The sequence below is a fragment of the Melanostigma gelatinosum genome, assembly GCF_949748355.1.
Source record: "Melanostigma gelatinosum genome assembly, chromosome: 3".
Lineage (NCBI taxonomy): Eukaryota > Metazoa > Chordata > Actinopteri > Perciformes > Zoarcidae > Melanostigma > Melanostigma gelatinosum.
Window position 1 is genome coordinate 28,663,047 of NC_136636.1, and position 23,714 is coordinate 28,686,760.

Sequence of the window (23,714 nt, forward strand, 5' to 3'; positions counted from 1 at the left end):
GAGTAACACTAGCGAGTTTGATCACTCTACTTCCTAAGGACTGATGAAATTAAAGGCTTGGTTTAATTCCCCTCACTACACGGTTGATCTATCGACCATGAAAAATGTGCAGCGATAGCACTGCTGCAACCCAAACATTTCTTTTTTCAAATTTCTGCAATGAAGGATTGATGCACAAGTCTTAATTTAACATCGAACCATAACAAGAATGTCTGAAATTAAATTTGTCTGGCACTTTGGGATTACCTGGAACACTCCATCTGCCACCCTAACCCTAATCGGTGTGTGTGTGTGTGTGTGTGTGTGTGCGTGCGTGCGTGCGTGTGCTCACCCGGGTGTAAGAGTGGGCTTCTGGGGACAGGTCTGACACCATATTGGCACTTTTGGAGTGAGTGATCTTCTCAGAAGGAGTATTCACCTTCCCATTCATGTCCAAATCACAGTGCCTGGACAGAAGAGCAAAGGCATGAGCTCCCATTTGTGCATCAGAGCATTTGCACTTCTACCCCTTGTTGTCTTGTGGCCTGCAAAGAGAAGTGTGTGATTCCCAGAATACCTACTGTGCAAAATGACAAATGGGATGAATTTGATCTGAACTGATGTCAAGGTCTAATAAGTTCCAGTCTACCACACTGCAGACTTCCTCACCAGAGAAAATGCCCATGTTTAAAACAAGGACCTCTAGTGGCCGCATTGTGGATGTCAGACACAAATGTGGAAGGAGTGTGATGTTGTTACAGTGTGTGACTATAACACCCGACACTGCTGTTCACATCACACCACAACAGTCAGTGTTGGTATAACCATGACAATAACAAAGGACCTGTTTTGCTGTTATTGCACTCTTGTTCATATAGCAGTACTTTTAAAATAAAAGTACGCAATACACTACTTTTGAATTCATTATTAAATTTTGCGCATAACATAATTAATGTGATTAATCGCAAAAAAAAAATCATAGGATTAATCGTGATTACAATTTTTCATCGTTGCCCAGCACTAAAAAACAATAACCTAACTCTGTCCAGACTCTTGGCCTTATTATGAGTTGATTTCGTGGTGTGATCGGTCGGTCCTCCGACTGCGCGGCTCTGTGCGTTGCGCAACAAATTCTCTCCGTAGCAGAGAATTTCTTTGGCTCGTAACCGGCATGAATCGACTTGAGGAAAAAGGGACGTTGTCCTTTTTTCGTTGAAGAATCCGTTTCTTCTCTTCTGCAGGAAAATTGCAGTCCACGATGCGAACAAAAACAAAACAAACAAACAGTCCAGTAGATTCGTCCAGCGAATGTAAACTGTTTAAAACCTAGGATTTCTTTTTTAGACACAGCAACGTTGCGTGCCTCCTTTCACCGACTCAACGTCAGCGGGATAAGCGATGCGTTCAAGCTCGCTCAGTAGTTTTGTAAGCGAGTCGCTTCCGGCCGTAAAACCGGAAGTCCCGCCTCAGCATCCCTGGGCTCGTCCAATGAGCAGCGCTCCACCGAAATTGTTTTTGGTGGGGGGTTTGGCGCTTATCAAACCCAAACTAGAAAATGCATTTCCTGCTGAAAATGCGTTGGAATGCTGAAATGAATCTCAAAAACATTGCTGGAAATAGATATCCAATTTTTTTAAAAATTGCAAAAAGCTGAATAATTCAAAAAGTTCAAAGATTACAAATATGAAGTTATGTCACCCCTCTCCTGAAAGAGCTGAACATTTTGATATTAAGCTTAAAAGAATTCCAGCAGTAGTGATATTTGTTGTAGTAGTAGTAGTAGTAGTAGTAGAAGTGTTATTCGCAGTATAAGTATGAGTAGCATTTGAACAAGTACTAGTTGTAGCAGTAGTGATATTTGTAGTAGCAGTAGTAGTAGACGTTGTCGTCGAAGTATTTGTAATTAGAAGAAGTAGTAGAAGTAGTAGTATCAGCAGTCGTACTAATAGCTGTAGTATTAGTACTGGTTATTAGTACTGGTAGTAGCAGTATTAGCAGTTGTGGTATCAGTAATAATAGTAGTGGTAGTGGTAGTAATAGCAGTAGTGGTAGTAATAATATTTATGGTAGCAGTAATAGCAGTAGTAGCAACAGCAAAAGTTGTAGTAGTAGTGGTAATACTACAAATATTAGCAGTAGTAGTAGTTGTCGCAGTATTAGTAAGAGCATTCATTATTTCAACAAAAAAGCCTAATTTTGAGCGAAACGTTTAAATACAGTTAATCCATGAGGCTTTTATTTTGAAAGGGTGGGACTGGGTGGGGGAGGGAGGGGAGAGGAGACATAATCATCATGTCAGATAAACACAAACCGGTTATTAAATGACAGGCTCATCACAAGCAGTTCAGTTAGAATTCACTCTCTGGGGCTTTTATTTTGAAATGGGGTGTGGGGTGTGGGGGAGAAGGGGAGAGGAGACAGAATCATAATGTCAGATAAACACAAACCGGTTATTAAATGACAGGCTCATCACAAGCATTTCAGTTAGGATTCATTCTGTGGGGCTTTTATTTGAAAATGGCATGTGTGCGTGTGTGGGGGGGGGGAGGAGGAGGGGGGAAAGACCTCTAAAGATCCCTAAGACCTGAATGACTGTATGAGAGACAGAGAGATAGAGGGAGAGGAGTGAAAAGTCATTTCAACAAAAAAGCCAAATTTTGAGCTTGTTTAAATACAGTTCATCCATGGGGCTTTTATTTTGAAAGGGTGGTGCTGGGTGGGGGGAGAGGGGGAGAGGAGACATAATCATCATGTTTGACACAGAAACAGAGGTTATTAAATGCCTGGCTTCATCACAAGCATTTCAATTAGAATTCACTCTTTGGGGCTTTTATTTTGAAATGGGGTGTGTGTGGGGGGTCCTCTAAAAGTCTCTAAGACCTGAATGACTGTATGAGAGAGAGACAGACAGGGAGAGAGACAGAGAATAAAGAATTAGTGTGAGAGAGAGAGAGAGAGAGAGAGAGAGAGAGAGAGAGAGAGCGAGAGAGACTGATATCTCTGGCAAACTTTCTCATTTGGAGATTGTCCGATGTTTTATCTTTTACAGCTTACATGACTGTTGTCCTGCTCTGCCATGTCTTTCCTCACCTCTCCCTCTGTAAATGTCACTCGAATCAGGAAACTTATCAGAATACTCATGTCTGATTGGCCGAGATGCAACACGTAACAGCTGCAACAAATCATATGTGTGCGGCTTTTATTTTAAAATGGGGTGTGTGTGTGTGTGTGTGTGTGTGTGTGTGGAGGGGGGGGGGGGTTGGAGGAGGGGGGAAAGACATCTAAAGATCCCTAAGACCTGAATGACTGTATGAGAGACACAGAGAGAGAGAGGGAGAGGAGTGTATGTGCGCGTGTGTCTGTGAGTCTGTGTGTTTAGCCACATCACTAATTGGCTCAATTGCGAACACCTGTGTGCCTGAAGCCATTTCATGGAGATAAAACAGGGAAACACCTCTCAAACAAATCATCAAAACTCCCATAACCGTAGCTCCTATTGCTCCGATATTAATAATTGAGGGGAAGGATGAGTTGAAGAACAGATCCTGTAAAAATTGTGTCTGTCGTGTAAAAAATGTGGCTTAATTGGCGATCTAGAAATGGGGTACCGTGTTCTGTGGAAGATCTTTTTGAAGCAAAATTTAACATTGGTCTCTATGGAGCAGAAAGTTGGTTTTCCTCTCAATTAACGGCTTCCGTGTCAAATGTGGAAATCTGTGGGATTCCGCAGTAATTTTTCTACGACAAGGACAATATTAGCTACTTCTACATCCAGAAATTATGCATGAAGAGTGAAGATTGTGGACACAGTGGCAAAATACAAATGTTTTTTTCACAAGAATCTCAAGCTGCTCTTCACTCTAGCGGTGACATCACGCACTCTAAGCTGCGCAATACACACCCATTATAAAGTCAGAAAAGGGCTGAAAAATCATAAAACTTAAATTGCTGCAGTTCAAAAAGTTTAAAAGATATCAAAAATCATGTTGGCAATAGTTGAGGGTTTTCTCAACATTTGAAAGTTGAAATGGTGTCTGTAGCTGAAAGTATGAGGAAGTTTAAGAGGATTTGAAAATATTCTCCATAGAGATCCCATTCAAAAATAAAGTTGCTAAAAGCTTAATAATTCAAAAAGTTTAAAGGATGAGCTGAAGGAGCTGAACATTTTGATAGTTGAACGGTTTCTGTAGCTTACAAAATGAAGAAGAAGAAGCGTTGCGACGAAAAACAGGGGGGGACGGAAGAAATAGAGGAATAAAGAAACAGGATAACAATAGTTGGAATGTTTAACAGCATTCCAACAATTAGGCTCCAGGTTGCTCTGCAAAAAGGAAGGCCTGATTTCTTTGTCTCAAAGCACATGGCGAGACCAAACACGTGGGCCCAACATAGTAGTCGTAGTAGTAGTCATAGTAGTAGTAATAGTATTATTATTATTGGTATTAGTGAATTCCTTATTATATGACGAACTGGCAGGAAAGCGAGAGTAGAATATTAGAAAAGATATAACATGCAAATTGTGAACTTCTTTTAAACACATGACTGAAAAAATCCATTTATTTAGGTCTTTACAACGAAGTCTCAATTCTTTTTACTAGTAGTTAGTAACTTCAATTAGCCAACACAACATTTAGCTTGTTGTAGCAGCCCTGAAGAAACCGTGCAGCACGCTAGTCATAGCAACTTTGCTACTGCGTCTCTCAGATGCCAAAGGGGGACTTGTGCTTCAGTATCAGATGCAAAGGGCATGACAAAGCAATGGTACTTGATGCCCTGGGAAGGAGAATGGGCTGCAGTTCCATAAAACTACCAAATTTCATAGATATTGATGAAACGCACTGCGAGGGCTACTTAATGTGGGCGCGAGCGAGCCATTTTGCCATACCCATATCAGATTTAATTTCGTCATATCTGATGTATGCAAAGTTTCATGAGTTTTTGAGCACCTCTCAAATGTGATTTATTTGAGACAACAATAATAACAATTCCATCAGTTTCAAAAGGGCCTTTGCTGACAGCCTGGTTGGTGCTTAGGCCCACTGATACCAGTTTACAGATGGTACTGTTGTCGTGTTCATGCGTGTCTAACATGGGTTAGTAGTGGATGATTGGTGGAGTTTGTCACTAATCATTCAATTATCAACATCATCAACAAAGTCAAGGAGCCCGATCGAGTGGGGGGATTAATGCATGTGCTGCATCTCATTTCCATTCTCCCCATAAACACTTCTGTAAATTAAACTCACTTTTTCCTCTTATTTCCTCAGTGTTTTCTTTTCTTACTATCATTCGACATGGCTAGTGTTAGGATCTCGGTCTGACCTCGTGTGTGCTCCTCTGTTATTCCCCCTGTCAGTGTTGTTGTTTGAAGGCCATGTGCTTATGTTTTGTTTTTGTGTCAGCCTATAGTTTCCACCCCCGAGTTCGGGGAATTCCAGTGATCATCTCCGACGGACTTAAATACCCGAGCTGTCCTCCGGCGCGTTGTCAGTCCGTCTGGTTCTAGTCCACGTGAATTTGAAGAGTGTTTTCGTGAATAGTTATTTCTAACCTTTCTGGCTGTCTGCAGCACTCCTGCCGTGCAGAGTAGATCCCCGGGAATTCACCTGTGCGCAGAGGCCGACCCGCGTAGTACCACGGAGTTCACCGGTCGGCGTCCTTTGTTTCCATCCCGGACCGTTTCCAGCCGTGAGTAAGGTTGAGTTTCCCTCCCGACTCCGGGAGAACGGACAGGCTTTGGCCACTGGACACGGTGCCGTAGTTTGTTTGTTTATTGTTTTCTGTTTAAGTCTGCAGCTATATATATATATATATATATATATATATATATATATATATATAATAAAGACCTTGGCGGATTAATCTGCTGTGTGAGCGTGCGTTTCGGTCCATCTACTACACCACCACATAACAGCTAGAGATATTGTGGGTCTTATGTCACATTAATTCATGTCAGCGATGCCGTACCATTCATTGAAAGTACACTTGATTATCTTTAACAAAATACGAACGAAGCGATAGAGGATACTTACTTTGTGATTCATGTCCTATAAACAGTCAAATGTATTTTTCTGCTTGCACCAAATATCTGTCTAAAACTAATATTTCCACAATGTCCTTGCTGAAATGTAGTGTCAGAAATGCTTATTAGCATCCTTTACATGCCAGCTGTCAGTGGCTGCTGCTGTTCCAGTGGAATTGCATGGAATGAATCAGAGTGGAAATGAATTATGCTGCACTAGATAATCCATCTCCTTTTTTCATAGTTCTCTCCACTACAATTGGTTGTGGCTGACAATAAATAAATATCTAGATATAGATCGATCGATCGATGGAATGTTGTAATCACTAATAGTAACAAGTCTTCAACCAACAGCTGGTAAGCAGTAGGATGCAGTAGATACACAGGGACTGCTTGTCAGAAGGGTTAGTATTCCACTCTATTCTAGTATCACACACCACATTAGTTAATATTAACCAATAAACTCAAGACATTTAGTCTTTTCTGCAAAGCAGCCTCCGACCTTACATCCATATATAAATAAGCATTTTAAAGCCTATTTGTTTCAGGCTATTTATGTTAGGTAGGTAGGTAGGTAGGTAGGTAGGTAGGTCTATATTTGACATAAATAGCCTGAAACAAATAGGCTTTAAAATGCTTATTTATTTATTTATATATATATGGATGTAAGGTCGGAGGCTGCTTTGCAGAAAAGACTAAATGTCTTGAGTTTATTGGTTAATATTAACTAATGTGGTGTGTGATACTAGAATAGAGTGGAATACTAACCCTTCTGACAAGCAGTCCCTGTGTATCTACTGCATCCTACTGCTTACCAGCTGTTGGTTGAAGACTTGTTACTATTAGTGATTACAACATTCCATCTTTCTTTTTGTGCTAACAGACAACACCCATATCTTGATTACAGAATAATAAGTTTAGGATTTGTAATCGTGTGATTAAATGTACATATTACTGCTGGTAATTTCTGTTTATAGGTCACTTACTGCAGATAGGAGTGTATTGTTGTTGGCTCTTCCAGCTGGAACGGGCTCACTGCTGGTCCAGCTGGTCCACTGGGGTCATGTTGACTGGAAACAGAGAGATAATGGCACAGAGGACATGGATCATCATACGATATCCAAGATGATATCCTCAAATGTCAGTAAAAGCTATTCTTTGTTTAATTGGGATTATCAACCTGGATAATGATAATAATTACACGTTATGTAAACCTGGGTCTTAAGTTCAGTGTCCCAAATGTCAGCAATTCATTTGATGAATAAATGTTTCTTTTACTGATAGGAATGAAGGACAAAACTACAAAACGACAGAAATTCAGGAGGGAATTTCCTCCTGACAGTGTGCAACAAGAAGTGATTTTTCAAACAACTTGAAATTTCACAATTCATTTTCACATTTCATCTAATTCAAAACCCTGCAAACATTCACTCCCAAGAAGTCCACATTGTCATCATCGAATGTAATCGATCCAGAATGAATTCCATAGTTGTCCTGCATTTTCTTTTTTAGGTGATGATGAAAAGTAAAACAGGTACTGAGGACTCAGGTAGCAGCAGCAGAAATTAGCATTGGGTTTTCCAGCTGCCCAGTCACTGATGACATCACACTCAGCTGATGTGTCAGCTGATCAGAACACAGCTGCACTGCAGCGGTCTGCCTGCATCAGCTCTGTCCTTGCTGAATTTGCTTAACAATATTCTGAATCCTCAGCTACTTCAAGGTTTCAAGCTCACATGCTGCTGTTCTGGATCCCAGGGCTCTCTGAATGTGAGTGAGTGAGTGAGTGAGTGAGAATTTCCTTTATTTTGCATGTGGCCCAGTTTCTGCATTGCTATCTGTGTTTCCTTGTCATATAAAGACTGTAAGGTCTTAAAGCTGAAGCTTTCAATATATTCGATATTAACAGTCAGTCAAATAACAAAAAAAGTCAAATGCAAAGGGTATACTTGAGTACTACTGTTACTCGAGGTTGCAATTGTAATTGTGTGTTAAAAATGAGTACCTTTTAACAATAACAATGTATTTGGGTGCTGGGGGACCCGAGTCAAAAGCACCCAATTCTGCCTGTGTCATTGATTTAATTTTTGCCTAATTTAAAGTATCACACAATATGAAGGGCTAGAGGTAGTCTATCAGCCATTGTCAAGGAGACAGACAAAGATGCAGCAGACATTTATTTCCTCATGTGCTCGGTCTATTTTCGTTTTACATGTTTAAGTTTAAGTTCTTAAACTTTGATTTTCCATACATACATACATGCATGCATGCATACATGCATGCATACATGCATGCATACATGCATGCATACATGCATGCATACATGCATGCATACATGCATGCATACATACAGTGGCATCACCAGGGGACATGTGGTAGATGGGTGCTACTTCCCCTTTAAGGATCAGCAGCCACATCACAAGATGGCCCCCGATGCACCAACTACAGCTCCCAGAAGGCCTCACCACTCACCCAGGTGTGGGTGTTTAAGCCACCTGATTGAGACAGGACTTTAGAGCTTCAAGAGGAGAGGAGAGAGCACATTGCTGGAAGGAGAGCCAAGAACTAACCGGGACTGGAGAACGGCGTAAAGACAAGGACCGAGCCAGACTGAGGACGGAAAGGAAGACTGCCTGGTGGCCGGTGAAACCGAGGACACCCTAAATTGAGGTTGTTGTTTTTTAACACTGTTGAGTTGAACAAAGCCTTATCTTCTCTTTGACGCTTGTTTGTTTTGGACGTTGTGTTGGCTGAAGATAATTACCTGAGTTGCCCTATAAAACAAGAATACACCTTGACCTTTTTCTGGGAGCCTTTGCTTTTTGCCTGTTACTAATTACCTTTCACCACCCCACCCTGCCACTTTGACTTCTCATGACATTACAATACATACATTCACAACTACATCAATACAAACACATATGTTCACACATTCATGCACACATATATGCAAACAAATAGATAAATGCATACGTAGATACATATGTACGTACATTCATACATGTAGTCATACATGCATTTGTACATACATACACAGTCTTACATTGCATGTAGAGTGATTTGAGCAGGTAATTCCAAAAAAAAAAAATGAAATTGTTTTGCGATAGGTCACAATTAACATTGAATCACACAAAATGTTACAATTACAGATACTCTATGTAATGTCATGAGAAGTCAAAGTGGCAGGCTAGGGTGGGTTGGTACAAGGTAATTAATAACAGGCAAAAATCAAAGGTTCCCAGAAAAAGGTCGAGGTGTATTCTTGTTTTATAGGGCAACTCGGGTAAGTCTCCATCCAACTCAAAGTCTAAAACAAACTAAGCATCCAAGAGAAGATAAGGCTTTGTTCAACTAAACAGTGTTAAAAAAAAACAACCTCAATTTAGGGTGTCCTCTGTTTCACCGGCCACCAGGCCGTCTTCCTTTCTGTCCTCAGTCTGGCTCGGTCCTTGTCTTTACGCCGTTCTCCAGTCCCGGTTAGTTCTTGGCTCTCCTTCCAGCCATGTGCTCTCTCCTCTTGCAGCTCTAAAGTCCTGTCTCATTCAGGTGGCTTAAACACCCACACCTGGATGAGTGGTGAGCACAGCTGAGTATGTGGGTTGCGCCCATAAAAAATTTGCCAAATATTCTCTGCCAATGCCAAACAGCTTATTCTGCTGTCGCTATTGACTATTGTTTTGCGCTTCCGGTACCCCCAGGTGCTGAAAATCGGCACCTGATTGCCAGCACCTGTGAGCATATTCCATTTCTCCACAGTCTGGGACCGAACTCCATCCTGCAAGATGACAATGCCCCCCACAGAGCGGGGTTTATCAGAGACTACCTCCAGAATTTGGGAGTCGAGAGAATGGAATGTCCTGTCAGCAGTCCTGACCTCAACCCAATTGAACACTTGTGGGATCAGCTTGGGCGTGCTGTTCGTCCTAGAGTGACCAACACAACCACATTGGCTGACTTGCGACAAATCCTGCTTGAGGAGTGGAATGCCATCCCACAGCAGTGTGACCAGGCTGGTGACCAGCATGATGAGGAGCCAGGCTGTTGTGGCTGTGTATGGTTATTCCACACGCTACTGAGGCTCCTGTTTGTTAAATGAATAAATTGTGAAATTGCCAATATTTCAATGTTTGTTCCTTGTTACTGATAGACTTCAATCATCCAATCCACCAAACATGAGTCGATGGCAGAATAAGCTGTTTGGCATTGGCAGAGAAGATTTGGTAAATTTTTAACCCACATACTCCACTGTGCTGCTCATCCCAGCGACGCATGTTCCTTACAAATTATTATTATTTATTTAAAAAGGGACCATGTACAGTTTAAACATAAATGTCACCATTCGATGCACTGTACCAGATTGTAGCTTAAGCTAATTTGCATCTGCGGTCCCTTGGCACGGTTTAAAGGTATATAAACAGGCTTTCCAACGGTATGAAATGTATTGCCAAGAGGCATTGTTACAACAGAGAAATAATCTACCAAACACAAATTTCCAAACTTTTTGTTCGGTGTTTATATAAAGGTCTTGCTTTCAACATTAAGGTACTAACATTTTATCAATATTTTCTCAATGTGCCTACTGCCAACTTTCCCGCAAAAGTATCTTAAATTAAATGAGGATTAGTAAAACAATTGGAACTGGGTTGCGGAATCATTCATGTTAAACAAAGCTTCACTGTGCAACTTTGTTTAAGATGACAAACAAAACTAAAATGTTGTAAAATAGCAGGAAGAAAACAGTCTAGTTTGTTCAGTCAAAATAAGGGAACAAACAAACTATACATGCATTTAGGTGAACCAGCTTGTTTTTTGGTAGTTCCATCATCTTGTCTATTGTTGTAGATCAGGGGTGTCAAACTCATTTTCACTCTGGGGCCACATCAGCATCACGGTCGCCCTCAAAGGGCCGGTTGTAAATGTAAGACGGTGTAAATGTAACTACGGTACTCCTAACATAGTTAGTTTAGTTTCCCGGGATATCTGTGACTTCCACAACACGTACTTCCAGTTGTGTGATTTCTCCTCCGCCATTGTTTCCTGTTGCTGGTGCAAAATGCATTCTGGGATATTTGGCTGTCCCAAGTACAGACAAGTCACCTCCGATGCATCCCGGGTAAAATGGGCAGAGCGAGCCACATCCGGGCATTAGGGCCGTGCTTGGCTCGATGTGAACTTTGAATTGGAACAGTACTTGGGCTGAGACTGATGGCGTTTCAGTACAGAGAAGTACGCATGTTGAGAAACTTGTTGGAAATCCTCTTTATGGGCTGTTGCATCTCCTGTCCACCTGTTGTGATAGTTTTGTCGGCACACAGACAACATGCCATCTCATCACTTCGACTTTCTATCTCATAATTTCGACCATGGGGATATTTTTATTTTCACATCTAACTTTAAATTTTTGTAAAAAAAAAGAAAAAAAAAAAAAAAAAAATTTTTTTTTTTTTTTGCTGGCGGATTCGCGGGCCACATAAAATGACGTGGCGGGCCGGGTCCGGCCCGCGGTCCGTATGTTTGACACCCCTGTTGTAGATGGTTGGTTAATTGACTACTTTTATGTCATTGCTGCAAAATTGATGCCAGCTAGTATTAAGCTAATGCAGTGGTGGCTGGCCAATAGAGGGCCATGGGGCCTGGCCCCACCTTGAGCCGCACAAAAAAATAAAATAAAAAATTATAATAATAAATTATACAAATTGTCAATATTTGTTTTTGAACTATGAATGTACCCAGTAATGTGTGTAAAATATGATATCTATGCAAAATATATGCTTTTCCTGCTCGTCCTGTCCATGTGCACGTCTCAGAATGCGCAGCTTGGGGCCAAACTAATTTGGCCCAAAAGAGGCGGGTCTATGAAGCAGTTTAGCCAATTGCTGATTCAAGATATAAATGAGTGACATACAAGTTAGCCAATCAGCACCCTCAAATAGATTCAGCTTGGGGCCAAATTCGTTTGGCACTAGTTAAATCAAAGTTAGCACCAGACAGGTTTGGCTAGCTGGATGACGTCATGCTATTAACTTATTTAGCTTTTTAAAACAACAGGGACAGATCCAGCACCGATAGTTAGGGAGTGAGGGATGAGGAGGTAAGGACACACGAGAACACCAGGGCACACATGGAGAAGCTACATATTAGACAAAGTGAACATCTTTTCTTCTACATAGCAGTCTTCAGTCTCATCTGCTTAACTTGTTCATGGAGGCATCAACATTTAATTGAGATGGTAAATTAACAGTGAAAACTCATCATAGCTTATATCTGTATGTGTGCATTTTATATTATACTGTATGTATGTATGTACACACACAGATAGATAGATAGATAGATAGATAGATATAAAAAATACTGAATTGCCTGTGAGGGTGACAAAAATAAGATGTCCTGACGTGTTTATCAAAGTGTTATTTACTGCTGTTTTTCGTGTTGGAATAAATGTTAAATATTTAACTCCAAATTAGTAATGCGTGTTTTGATACCTTCATTTTTGCATTAAATCATTCTGGGATGTTTGATGGAATTCATTGGATGGCCCTACCTACAAGAAATTCCACCAGCCGCCACTGAGCTAATGTAAGCCATTCACATGTCTGAAGTTGGAACAGAACCTCACTTTCATTCACATTGGTCCAGATACCAATACCAAGCTTCTGCTTAAACTACAACCAAGTCATTTACGTAGGTAATTTATTCTAGCCTTTTATGCCGAGCAATATGATGAAAAAAGACATGGTAGCAAAGTTAGCATCAAACAATAATAAAAAAGTTAAACTTCAACTTACTGCAGATATCTATCCTATTAAATGTCACCCTTGCTGTTTGTGATCAAACTAGGAAACTCACAGGCCTCCATTTTCATATACAAGTACTTATATGATGCACCTAATGGATACAAATGGATGATTGTCTTGCATAAGACCAGAAAGCAGAAAGCTTGTCAACCTTGTCAAGTCACTCAATGCATAACACTCTGTCTTGTCTCAACTTCACTCACCTTTTGCCCCTTCATGATGACCATGTCAAATCACTAAATGTACCATGTACAACAATAAATGAAACACCACATTTAAATGATGTCCACTTGCCAACTTTTTCCAGGCCCTTCTGTTGAGGAAAACACTTCATGTTTTCCTCAGCATATGGAGTTTAGTATGGAACTTCAGTCACATCAATCAATGCCTGAGCAAAGTCCATCTTCTCAGGATGGCTGAGAGGTGGGGTTGAAAGCTCTGGAAAACGCTGGTGTGTGGACCGTGAGTTCCATTTTTAATTGTTCATGCTTTCTTGAAATGTATTTGCAATGTTGGTAAAATAAATCTCAATCAGATGTTAAGTCCTATGCCAGTATTGTATTTAAAATGGACTCAATAGTTAAAAATGGAAGCAACATAACATGTCTGATAGACAGCTGATGGGGAATACAGTGAAAAACAAGAAAACACCACAGCAAGGAATGATTCTCCCAAACAACACACAGGCAAAACCATGATAGCACTGCACCACTGTAGAACACCCCAGCCAGACACACACCATCACACTGTTCACACACTCACCAACACACGGTACTCTAAACAGCAGTGTACACAAAGGACACATATCAAGCATACATACACACACAGCAGGGCTTATAGTTTCCCTGCGTTTCCTGCTGGTACTGCATTGCAGTCATCTATGACCTCCAAGCTCCTGGCTGTCCACTTCTCCATCAACCTCCCCTCCTCCTCTCCCCTTCTTCCTAGTCTTACTCCAGCCCTGTGTGTCACTTCCTCCCTTCTCCCACCACCTACCCGACTCTCCTGTCCACACGGAACTTCAACATCCTCCCCTGAATCAGTCATGTACCAACAGTGCAGGAGGTGGGACGGCTGGACGGACGAATGGAGAGATGAACAGAGAGGTGGAGAGCAGCTGGACAGATGGAGGAGAGAAGGGAGAAACACACCGCTGTCCTCTTCTCTCGCCTTCAGACTGCATGCCTCTCTCTCTGCTTGTCTCCCCACCTGTCTCACCCTCCCTCTCTTCATCCCCTCTCTTTTCTCTCTCATACACACACACAGACACGCTGCCTTCTGGCTGAGAATTGCAACACTCAGCTTATTCAGTTCCCTCAGTCTGGTTGATATATGTTCTCTCAGTGGCGGGCCGTCAGGGCCTGCAAGGCCTTCTCTGCTGGCCTAAACGGAATCACAAAGCTATTTATATATATTTTTTTAAATAAAAAAAAAATCTATTTTATAATTTTATATTTTTTCTTCAATACACTAAATGTATTAAAATGTATAAAAATATTTTTCCCATTATCTTATTTTCACATTGCACAGCTACGGTCTTCCTCAGTTGCTCTGCTTCCAGTGCAGCTTGTTTTAAGTAGAGCTTTTATCCAATCAGATCTCACCTCTGTGTCTCTAGGTTAGAACAGAGCCAGAGGCCTGCAGACTCACAAGTGCATCCATATGCAGATTAAAGTAAATGGGGACGATATTGTTGAGAAAAGTCTCTGTCTTTCCCCACCAGTAGCTGTAGTTCGTCCAGTTTGTTGCAGTGAGCAGACGTTTGAAAGAAATATGCCCGGTAGCGGCGCACAAAATCCACGTGAGCGGAGACGTACAAGCACGCCGGCCCATTTTCCTCTCCTGCGGCGTCTCACTGCATTAGCAAAGGTGAGCGCACCTCTGATGAGAATGTCCAGTAAGCATGACGACATAACAAGGCATGACTAATCAATCCAGCAACATTGCAGCGTTAAAACAGTATTCCACTGCACACTAAAGAACACGAGCCATTCAAATATTATTCACATCAGAGGGACCAACATCAACCGTACAATAAAAACGACACCGTAGACAAATGAACACAGTAACGCTACTGCAGAGGTAAAAACACAAAAGCACTTCACTTACCACAGATGCTGTTCACTTAAAGACAAAGTCCATCCTCCTTTCTTTGTTCATGAAGAGTTTAATGACGCGGTTGTACAGAACATCGGTTCCGTTTCAGTCAGAGGTCCTCCTGCGAAAGTCTTCGTTGAGTTGTAGATCCACTCGGGTCTCTCCACAAGTTTTCAAAAGCACCGTAGCTTGTAAGTGTCCTGTGTCACGATCAGGCTTTGTGTTCTGTGTTCTGTGTATTTCTTTCTGTAGCTCCTCACTCTACCTATCAGCCACTCCCTCAGCACCAGTCTAACTCCCTTCACCTGCCCCTGATCACTAATCAAGCTCTCCCTCATCAGCACAACTCTCCTCACCTGTTCAAGCCACTATTTAAAGCCCCGCCTCCCAGTCACCCATTGCCAGGTCATTGTTTGTGTTGGACCCGCCTGTTTGTCTTGTCCTGCTCCCGGTTTCCCACGTCTGCCTGCCCTGGCTCGTCCTGCTGGATTTTCCCCCTCGTCTCTTGTCTCGTCCCTGGATTCTCTGTGTGTTCTTGGACTGTTCTTTCTGACTTAAGTGTTTATTAAATTCCATTTCACTCTACTTCTGGTCTGCGTGTGAGTCCACCATCATGCCTCGTGACATCCTGTCGCGCTATGGTGACGTTTTGCTGCCTTGGTTAGTGTAGCTCCAAACAGCTCCAAACACCAAGACGCTCAGTTGCAAATAAAACGCATTCCCAGCCATAAAATGTGCAACACTTCTCCGATGCTGAAATACCGTTCCTACGAATCCTTTCCCATGCTGGTTCAGGGCTGCTAGCTGTGGGGTTGACCGACCCTGTTCAGCTTTTCCTGAAATGTCCTCCAGAAATCCGTTTCTCCTCCTTCAGCCATTGAGTGTTAAAACAACAAAGCTAGGTAAAAAAAAAAAGAATCTACACCAAGCAAAATGCTAAAAATGTCATGTCAATGTCATAACTTCTTACATATCTTTCAACTTGAACTGTTACTACTAATACTAACTTCTGCAAGCTGCTTCAGCGCCAAAACAGTCACGCTAGCCCACTGATAAATCACGGCGCACGTTATTGCTGAGCTGCACGTTAATCCTGACGTATTTGTAGGCTACCTAGAATACTCTGGCACCCAAAGAATACACCCAACATGTCAAACTAAAGATCTGATTGGTTGAACACTGTGACAATCAACAATATCGTCCCCATTCACTTAAAGTGCACATGGATGCACTTGTGAGTCTGCAGGCCTCTGGCTCTGTTCTTACCTAGAGACACAGAGAGATCTGATTGGATAAAAGCTCTACTTAAAACAAGCTGCACTGGAAGCAGAGCAACTGAGGAAGACAGGAGCTGTGCAATGAGAACATAAGATAATGGTAAAAATATTTTTATAAATTATAATACATGTAGTGTATTTAAGAAAATGTATTAAATTATAAAATAGCTATAACTTTGTGATGCACGGCCCGCCACTGGTCAAGATGGATGCCTCGCCTTCTATTGCAAACCAAGTCTACCTACGGGTACAAATAAAAGTAACCTGAACCTGTGTACATACGCAAAAACAATGTGGGACTCCGTAGTTTTCTCTGGTCCCCTCCCAAACCTGACCAATGAGGAAACTTTGTCTGCTTATGAGTGATGGCATTCATCCCACTTAGGAAGGAGCAGATCTCATTTCTACAAATCTGACCCAGTTTCTTAGTGGACCTAATTCATGACAACCCAATGTTGAAATGGCTGAAACCACAGATCAGGGACTGATTCCAGGCAGGAATCTAGTTATTAATAATCTGACTTCTGCTCTGTGGCACAGGCTGGCCTGCATGGAACCAACTAAAGGCCTCACACATAGGCTACAGGCCATCTTGGTGGACTTCTTCTGGGACAGGCTGCATTGGGTCAAGGTGCACTGTTTTTACCAAAAGAAGAGGGGGGACAGGGTCTGGTACACATTAAGAGCAGAGTGGCAACATTTAGGTTCCAGTTTGTCCAAAGATGTCTCAGGTCCAACAGATGTGGTTTGGAGAGGTGTAACGAACTGTATTTTAAGGAAGGCAGCTGGTCTGGGAGTAGACACTGCACTCTTTTTCATGGATTGGAATCTTTTAAAACTGTTCACCTTAAAAATTCACCTTATTATATGAACCTAAAAAGGGAAAAGTACATACGATCAATTTAAGGGCACGGGCGGATCTGAATTGGTGGTATACAGACACTACAATCTGACTGCATAATAGGGTTGAAAACATGCTGAAAGGCTCTCTATATTATTCACCAAAATGGATTTGTACTTGTGAAGCACTTTAACACTACATGTCATTCACCATTCACACCCATTCATACACTGATGACAGGGGCTACCATGCCAATGGAAGAGACTGGAGCTGCTTGTTCACTACACTGGCTATTAGAAGAACCTCTCTTTAACAGAGCTAGGATGGATATCCCGGACAGTACAACACCAGGTCTCAGCAGCAAGCTATGCACCTCTGGAACTACCACCCTGAGGAAAGTAGTGGATGTAGCTGGTCATGGACTGACGGGCGCACCTGCAGTGGCTTCTGTTCTTGGTCTATTCGGCAGAACAGGAGTATCCTGAGCAGGTGGGCTGAGAGACTAACGGAGGAGGAGGTCAAGATGCTGCAGTAGTACGGCAGAGGAGAGGAAACTCCTGACTCAACTGATCCTTTTCCAGAATTGGGCTTTGTTCCAGATCTGCATGGGGTTTCATGACCTTTATTACGTGGAACAAACTGTACATTGTGCAAAAGTACTGTACAACAGCAAACTAAACGGCAGAGCTGACAGCGTGGAGACAAACACTGGATGTGGACACTGGTGTGAAACCGGTTTGGAGAGTTTTATACGAAACTATTAAAATGAGAACTGTAGATTTACAGTGGAGGATTTGACATGGTGCTATTGCTGTCAATGCTTTTATCTTTGTTTTTAACCCCACTGTTTCCAGTCAATGTCCATTAGGGCTGCAACTAACGATTATTTTAATAATCGATTAATCGGGTGATTATTTTTTCGATTAATCGATTTAAAAAAAAAAAAGCATTCATTTCCAATCCTTTATTCAAAAACTGATCTTCAGAAAGTGCACAAACAGGTTGCTTGAACATCCCTGAGCTGTTAAAGTACGAAGTCCATAACACAAAAAACATACACATGTGCACAAAAATATGTATATTTTTGTTTAAATGGACCTGAGCTGTCAGAACAATAAATAATTTATAAAAAATAAAGAAAAATACAAATCAGAAAACTTAACAGGATTTGTTTGAACGTCAGCACTTGTTCTCTACACTACACTCACAAACTGAATCATCACCATGGTGCTCCCGTGCCATATCATGTCGCTTTTGCATATCTTGCAATGAACACACTTTTTCAATTTATTAAGTGTGAAATGCTCCCACACCTTGGACGACTTAGGTCGTACTGATTTCTCTGCCTCCGCTATGTTTCAGAACAATGTTACGGGTCCGATGCTCTTTCCTCTGTTGTAAATTGTTTGATCGCATGCTTACTTTTATTGTGAAGAGCATGAAAATTTATCTGGGTGGAATAACATGCACATTGTTTGGGCCCAAGATTGGAGATGGTCCAAATCACACTGAAGACTGGAGTGCTGCGTGTCATGTAGCTGTGATATGACTTCAAAGATCTTAGTGTCATCGGCATACATCAGGACAAAGTTGTTGAGGAAATCCGGTATATCAGCCACAAATAGTACAAACAGCAAAGGGCCAAGTACTGAGCCTTGAGGTACCCCGCTGTTGACGCTTGCAAAATCGGAGAATTGTCCATTTACCACTACTCGTTGTCTGCGATTGGTAAGAAAGTTACGGATCCATTGAAGTATGTTGTCTTGGATGCCAAAGGTTGAAAGTTGAAGGAGAAGTCTCTCATGTGGAACCGTGTCAAAGGCCTTAGCGTAATCTAGGAAGAGAATATCGACTGGAAGCTTGTGACTAAGGGCTTCAGTCCAGATGTCGATTGCTTCCAGTAGATTAGTAACTGTTGATCTGCCGGACATGAAGCCGTGCTGTTGCTTGTATCCTCTCTGGTGAAAATACCGGAGTATTGGTCGTTTAAAATATTGGCTTTGCTCATGTCGTCGCTGTTGTAGGTTCCATCATTGTTCTTCAGATCCGTGATATTTGGTCAAATTGTTCTGCGGCTGTTTACATAGTTCCAGAAGGCTTTGCTGTTGGTGTGTGGGTTTTTTGCCAGCTTGTGCTCAAAGTCCCGTCTAGCCTTTCTTGCCGCATGAGTCGCCTCATTCCTTGCTGTAATGTATGTCTGATAGTCCTGGCCGTCTTTGGTATTTAGGTATCGTATCCAGGTGTGGTATTTCCTCTTTACCTTTTGTAGAGCCTGTTTGTTCAACCACATTGGTTTTTTCTTCATTGTCATGTCCAGGTTGTTCACCTTCAGGGGGATACACTTCACCATGGTATCATGGATGGTTTGTTCCAGTATGTTGGCCATTTCCTGGGTGCTTTTCGCCTTTAGCCTGTCTTCCCAGTTGATGTCAAGCATAGTCTTCATAGCTGCATAATCACCTTTGTTATAGTTGTAAGTAGGCTTTAATGATGTAGAGGAGCTGGTTCCAAAGACTAGTTTGAGTGAGATTCCCACATGGTCACTTGCTCCTATGGGTGCCATAATGGATAGTTGCTCAACAATTTCGCCCTCATTGGTAAAGATCGTCATCTCGAGTGGGTGTTTGGCCGGCCCGATATCTGGTAGGCTGAGTGACATGCTGATGGTAATAACAGTCCCTGATACACTCGATGAACTTGGTAGCAGGGCCACTTGGACTTGCGTTTTCAGGGAGTTCGGGTGTAGGGGACCATACCACGTCTGGGTGGTTAAAGTCGCCGACAAGAAGTTTGTGTGTGGGGAGTTGAAGCTGCCCACTGTAAAGTTGCATGAAGATCGTCGCCACGTGGGATGACAGTCGATGGACTTCCGCTACGGTAGATGGATCCTATTAGTAGGTCACTGTGGTCTTTTCCTTTGATGGTCACCCAAGTGCTGTTTTTGTACTGACTGTGCACATCTGGATGGATTTGCATGGTTTTGAGATTGGTCTTGGTATAAATACACGTACCCCTTGTGTTGATTGCGGATAAGTCACTTGTAAACAGGTCATAACCTGGGATACTCATTGTAGACAAGTCTGGTGTTTGTCCTAATTTTGGTTTAATTTCAGTAAGGCAAATAATGCTGAAGTCATGTGTGTTTACTTGTGTTAAAAGTTCATCATATTTGCTCATAACTGAGTTGTCCGTATTGGTATAGTGTACCTTCAGATTTCTTAGTTTACAGTTGGTTTGAAGTGGTGGGAGTTTACATCTGTTTAGGTCTGAGCTACTGTTGCTGCTTCTGTTTCCTGGAGCCTCGACTATCATTCCTCTCTTGATTACCCAGTGTTTGGATGGGTTTGTCAGGCGAGTCTCCTGTAGGGACGCTCTCAAGTTTTTTGAGGCCTCAAGTTGTTTTTTAGTTAAGTCCGGACAGATGTACACCTGGTTATAGACATCATTTGTGCTTTTGCGAAGCTCAGCGGCCCTTGCTAAAATTAGTTTCTTCTCGCTCAAAGTCTCTAGTTCGATCTTCAGTAGCCTCCGTTTGTCTTTATCAAATGTTCCGAATCGTGTTACTTTGTTAATTCTAACGATTAGTTTGAATTCATCTTTGGTTAAGGTTTGGACTGCCTGGATGTCTTCCTCCTGGGTTGTGGATTCTGGTAGATTGAAAACAATTAGGTTCAGTTTCCTCTTTTCTGTCTTCCAGCTCATTTAAGCCCTCTCTAAGGCTTCTTGTGTCTTGGGCAACTGGCGTGAGTTGTATAGTGTTGATTTTGCTCGTGATGTGTTCCAGTTTCTGTTCTAGTGAATTGATCTTAGCCGTAGCTAGTGCATTAGATGTCGATATGATATGTTTCAGTTTTTAGGTCGGCGGCAAGTTGGCTGCGCGATCCAGGTTTCTTTAGTTCCTCCATCCGTACAGCTATATCTCCTAGATCTTTGTTCAGTGAGTTTATCCTGGTGTGTGTTGTTTGTAAGTCCGTTTGCAGCTTTACAATGTCAGTCGTATTTGCCCTGGTGTTGTCTGAGAGAGTTTCAATTGCTTCCTGCATATTTAGTTGATCTCTTTGGACAGCCACTAATTGCATTCGAAGTGTCTTGGCTCCGCGTTTACAGAAGGAACAGTACCAAGAGCAGCTATCATTGTTAGCGAGGACATCGTACATTTTGATTGTAACCTTCTGACATTTTATGTGAAACCAAAGAACGCAGACTTCACACTCGACGGCTTTATCGTCCTTGTTCACTTTTTTGCCACAGGAGCCACATTCGCTAAACACTAGTAGTAGGAGGAGATGCACTGGGTGGAGCAGGTGGAGCTTTAGTAGAGGCAGTGTCTTGACTAGTTGCGTTCGAAGAATCAAGTGAAGAGCTACTCACAGTTGTTGTCCTCCGAGGTGATAGTGGTTTATTTATCTTATCGACTTCCTCCTCCATCTTTGGTGGTGGACGTCGCCAGCTCACGGGACTGCTAGCTTATAGTTCAGGCAACGTTGCTTTGTTGTGGTAACGATAAACAAGACGACAAAACAAGACGTAGAGGCTTAATGTTAGATGTCCAGTTGGCGTCAGGCAATCAGTGTCGCAGGTCAGCGCTGGTTCCCCGAGGAGAGAAGCTAGCTGAGCTAGCCCGGAGCTAGCTTAGCTCCGGCGCTAGCGGTTAGCACGTAACGCTAAATTCACTTTAGTCCAGTGTTGATCAACGATGTTTTCTTATACAGTTGTAAAACCAATACATCCATCAGTGAATGTCTTCAGTGATTGATCAAAACCTGGTTTGTGACAAAGACGCAGCGAAGCGAAAAAGACAGATATTGATTATTCTTCTCAATAATGTTGCCACGGAAGTAGAACGCAGCACTGTCAAAACTGCAGCACGCAGTCGTACTCTCTCCAGTCAGTCTCTGTGAGAGGTGAAGGTACCGTCGCAGTGAGATCCTCCAGCCTGTTAGCTGTCACTATGGCGCGTGTTGAGACATCATCCAACAGGCCCTACCACCTGGTTATCTTCGGAGCCTCTGGGTTCACGGGACAGTTTGTGGTGGAGGAGGTGGCCCGGACTGTGTCCGAGGGTCCGAAAGGGAACCTGAAGTGGGCCGTGGCAGGCCGGAGCAAGCAGAAGCTGGAAAAAGTTTTGAAAGTGTTGAAGGGGAAAGTACACAACGTTCACATTCCTCACCGCATTCCTCACCGCACACCTCATCGACAGTTGTTAAACTGCAGTTTTCAGGAAGTAAAGTGTTCCGTTCAAAACCAGACCTGTCTTGGTCATCATTAGAAGCTCTCTGCGCTGTGCTCCGCTCTTTTTTTCCCCTCAAACATCTCCGCGACTTATTGAGTGGCGTAATAATTGCGCGACACAACGAATCAATGATGAAATTTGATAATCGATAATGAAAACTTTTTTAATAATCGATTATTATCGATTTTATCGATTCGTTGTTGCAGCCCTAATGTCCATGCTGTGAGGAAGTGGAGACCGTTTTTCCTTCTTGTTATGATTGTAAAATACTCTGTAACCTTTTTAATGCACTGCAGATTGTTTTTAGACGATTTGGTGAAACATGGTCTCAGACTACCTTCATTTAGGGAGTTTGTTATAAGAAAGTTAACCCTTCAAAGTGGCAGCTGCTCAACCTCATTGTTGAGAGGCCAAACTGTTGATCTACAGCAGCAGAAATAGCAGAATGGAGGACAGGGCAGGAAGCACTTCCTGTCTTCATTTCACTGGTCAAAGCCAGAGTTTGGATTGATTTTAGACTTTTTACAGGTAACAACTTGGATGATTTTGGTGAAAAATTGTGCTATAAAGATGTAATATGTTGTGTGGCATATTATTCAACACTCCTTTTAAGTAAAGTTTGAATAGTCAGTGTTTCTCTCTCTCTCCCTACCTCTCTGTTTTTCTCTCTCTAGTACTAGACTACTTCTAGTCCACATTGTGTTTAAAGTGGGTATTTGTGCACAGTGTCAAACAAAGATCAGGCTCCACTGACGTCATTACTATTCTATTAGTACGATTAGATTCCAGTGGTGGCTGCGTAGGATTATTTCTTGCTCATGTGATCCAAACATTTTCAGTAACTACAAAAGTCAAATCTATCACGACGACACTGCTTTATTTATGTGGAAAAAATGGACGAGTGATATTCATTAAAGAATGAGCATAAAAAAGATATGACTCATTTAATCTAATCAGATGAATCACTTTATTTAAATTGAGCAATTTCATATTTATAATGTTTAAGGTGCCACCTGCTCATCATAACTAACATTCATACAACATTCACACACCGTAGGCACAGCTACGGGAGCAATTCTGGGGTTTAGCGTCTTGGCCAAGTAGCAGACGACGCTGCTCTCCACTGAGCCACAGTCGCCCCCATAACAACATGCATCTGTGCTATGATATATCTGTAATACAGCAACACATACATTCACGATAACTTGTGAGCTAACCAGTACTCTTTTAAATATCTTTGGACTCAACATACTGGATGACCTCATAAACATAACTTTGTTGAATATCACTGGAGTCTCAAGACATGAGCTCTATTGAATATCAATAACCTCATACACATAACGCGATTGAATATCAATAGTCTCAACATATTTCATGTGTGGCCTCATGAACATACTTCTATTGAATATCAGTGGATTCTTCACATATTTCCTCTCCACGTAACATAAATGACGGTGTGTTGTTCACATGA

General features: G+C 42.0%; 1 protein-coding gene across 1 annotated transcript in view; it reads right to left on the reverse strand.

Moving 5' to 3' along the window:
- Positions 1-23,714, reverse strand: part of plekha6 (pleckstrin homology domain containing, family A member 6) — a gene marked incomplete at its 5' end in the record, with an annotated part of 116,503 nt that overhangs the window by 83,062 nt on the left and 9,727 nt on the right. Inside the window, 2 exons of the mRNA XM_079296858.1 lie at positions 332-446; positions 6,988-7,071. Of these exons, the coding sequence (XP_079152984.1) occupies positions 332-446; positions 6,988-7,071 (199 nt within the window). The remainder of the gene's footprint in view (positions 1-331; positions 447-6,987; positions 7,072-23,714) is intronic.